Raw genomic sequence first — 2991 nt, 5'->3', positions numbered from 1 at the left:
TTTTGAAAGGTCTCGGTACAATACAACTATTTGTTACCGAGATATTGAATGAAAAATCACACTTTTGTCTTTAATCATCGACATCTCAACAACAAATTATTACAGAGTAAATTCAAGGGCAGTTTTGAAAAGTTAATTAGTTTATTTATATGGCATTAATTTGAAAGAAGTGCGAAAAAATGACAATTTTTAGAAAATCTGCCGCTACAATTACACCACCACACAAAAAAAGTGAAATGTACATGCGACATATGATTTTCGATATATTTTCGCCCGCTGAACACGAATCCGGAGTCAGAAACGCTAAAGTTCTGAAAAAGGAAAATTTTCATTTTTCAGAAGATTCTTCAGCGTTTTGCTGAAAATTGAAGGGTGATGGAGCAATTCTGACTCCGGATTCGTGTTCAGCGGGCGAAAATACATCGGAAATCATATGTCGCATGTACATTTCAGACAACATTTTTTTGTGTGGTGGTGTTATTGATGAAAAGACCTATATCAAGAAAAATTTTTTATATCTCAATAATAAGCCTGTAAATAGGCAAGTTGATCCATCCAACCGTTTCTCTGTTCCAAATGGTCAATATTTTGGGAAAAATTAATGAGTTTTTGTATCAATAATACTTAGATATATTTTTAATTTTTGTTTTGGATAATTATTTATCACTGGCCGTTTGCTAGATATTGCTGGTATAATTAAATGCTAGTTGCTGCATATAGCGCACGAAGTCGTTGTTTATTCCACATTTACCCTATTAATATTCCTGTTCTTTTTTGCCTCTGTAAAGTGTTATTATAAAAACGCGTAAAAACCAGTAAACATTCGATTATTTACTATGACGACATCTTGTATTCATCATCTTTTATCATCAAGATATTCCAATGCACTAAGGTACGGTATTAGGGAAACAGGAATTTACGTGCGGCTGGTCATAAATTACATCACATTTAGCAACCGGAGAACGTGACAAAATCACAGGCGTCTAAAAAAAGTGGTGATTAATAGAAAGTGATATGGTTGTTACACTTTTTGTAGCAATTTCAGGAGTTTGTAAACAAGTTTATTATCAAAATTTAATATTAAACACCACTACCTTTCTTTTTTATTAATAAAGCGTGGCAATAATTAAGAAAGGAATTTGCTTTGTGTGACCGTCCCACGCTACGTGTTTTGAAATATTTTACAACGCTGATAATGTTTAAAAGAATCAGATGTACATATTTCAAAAAGCAACCCTCATATTAATCTGTTGCCGGAAAACCAGCTGAGTAGGGATAAAATAACACGCGCCATTATTCCATGGCTAGAAATTGGCCTCAATAATTTGGGATCGAGGGGGATTATCCCTCTTTATCCTGCCTCATCTCGTGTAGGCCTGGACAGCCTTCGTAGGAGGGCCCCATCCGTCGTCTACCCCGACCGCAAATGCGGCCGGTGTAGGCGCTTTGTGGGACCTCCTTTTGTCCTGGCTGGGCCCCGCCGGCTAGGGCCCTTTCTTCTGGCGCTCTTCTTGCTTCGCCGGCTCGTCTGTGTAAACCCCGGGGGTAGTGTCATGTTTATGTGTGGTATGGTTGGGTAGGGTAGTGCGGCTATGCAGCCTGGGACGCGCTTTGCTAAGGTGGCCCTTAGCACAGCGCGGGAGGGGAGGGGTAAGGAGGGTATGGGGGGTGTGTATGTGTGTGTGTGTGTCGTTGTCTTCGTTTCTTGATCCTGGCTGTCTCTGAAACAGAAAAGGTTAGCGGGCAGGGGGGGAGTCGTTGGGGTGGTCACCCAGGGATAAAATAACAATAAAAGCAGGCTTAATAGTATTTATTTTCTTTTTAATTTTAAAAATGAACCAACAACCTGATCCCCAAATGGCGAAATTTAGTCGTCATCTTCCTCAACATCAAGATCATCGTCATCATCTAAAAAGTTACATTATTATCTTGTATATCAATTAACACTTCGTTTTGTTAACTATTCCAATTTTTCTGTACATTACTATGTTGGTCTATTAACTAACAAAGGAGAAAATTTTATAAAACATCAGAGTTATTCTCCAATCAATAAGTAGAAGAGCTTACAAAAATTACAACCTGGAAACAAAAAATTCGTTGATACAGGAAAAAAATCCTAAGAAAGATAGTATTTTTTCCTGTGGCACATAAACGGTGAAGTTAACCTAAAAAATTCATAAAAGTCAAAACAGCGGTTTTTCGCTAATAAAAAAAACTAGAACTCCAATCGAAAAATGTTAAAGGTGAAAGTTGTAGGTATTAAAAAAACCTATCGATTCGTATTTTTAAATATTACTATATTACTTTTCGAGGTATATCGAGAAAACCGTCAAAAATTGACTTTTTTGTTTCTGCTGTATCTCTTGCAAATCAAGGTTGTGAAACTTGTTACTTGCTGTAAGTGTAGCCCTCGGCATGCAAAAAAGTGACTTTTTTTAAATTAAAAAAATATTTAAAATTTTTCGATTTTTCGAAAAAAAAGGTCATCTCGAAAATCGGCTCTTCTTGCTCGACGCATACTCGTATAGAAACGAATCAGCGCTCATTTTTCCTTGAGAGATGTACTTTCATCGTAAAAAAGAGTGATAACGATTTTATTAATTCCAGGTGACCAAAAATGACTGAAAATAGTCAAAAATTTTTTAAAGCGTTTTTCTAGATTATCCTTTTCGATTTTCATTTCTCGATAATGTCTAATATACAGGGTAGGAAAGTACCGATGGTCTGTCTGAAGTTACGTGAGAGCGATAAAGTAAGCCATAGAAATCCATGCGATAGAGAAGGATGGATATAATGAAGGCCTCTCATAGTCACCGCCCGTTTCGCCTTTCCACAAATAAGATCCACTTCTTACTTGTGGAAAGGCGAAATGGGCGTTGACTATGAGAGGCCTTTATTATATCCATCTTTCTCTATCGCACGGATTTCTATTACTCTTTATCGCTCTCACGTAACGGCCGATGAACCATGGGGACTTTCCGACCCTGTATA

The 2991-nt window shown here is 37.1% G+C and overlaps 1 protein-coding gene across 1 annotated transcript in view; it reads right to left on the bottom strand.

Annotated features, from left to right (window-relative positions):
- Positions 1 to 1795: 1795 nt before the first annotated feature.
- Positions 1796 to 2991, bottom strand: part of LOC108906985 (lysosomal acid phosphatase) — a 13962-nt gene continuing 12766 nt past the window's right edge. The window contains exon 5 of the mRNA XM_023454622.1: positions 1796 to 1908. Within this exon, the coding sequence (XP_023310390.1) occupies positions 1868 to 1908 (41 nt within the window). The 3' untranslated portion in view covers positions 1796 to 1867. The remainder of the gene's footprint in view (positions 1909 to 2991) is intronic.

The sequence above is a fragment of the Anoplophora glabripennis genome, unplaced genomic scaffold (assembly GCF_000390285.2).
Source record: "Anoplophora glabripennis isolate ALB-LARVAE unplaced genomic scaffold, Agla_2.0 scaffold317, whole genome shotgun sequence".
Classification (NCBI taxonomy): domain Eukaryota; kingdom Metazoa; phylum Arthropoda; class Insecta; order Coleoptera; family Cerambycidae; genus Anoplophora; species Anoplophora glabripennis.
The sequence above is the reverse complement of the archived record's forward strand: the minus strand, read 5'-3'. Positions and strand labels throughout refer to the sequence as shown.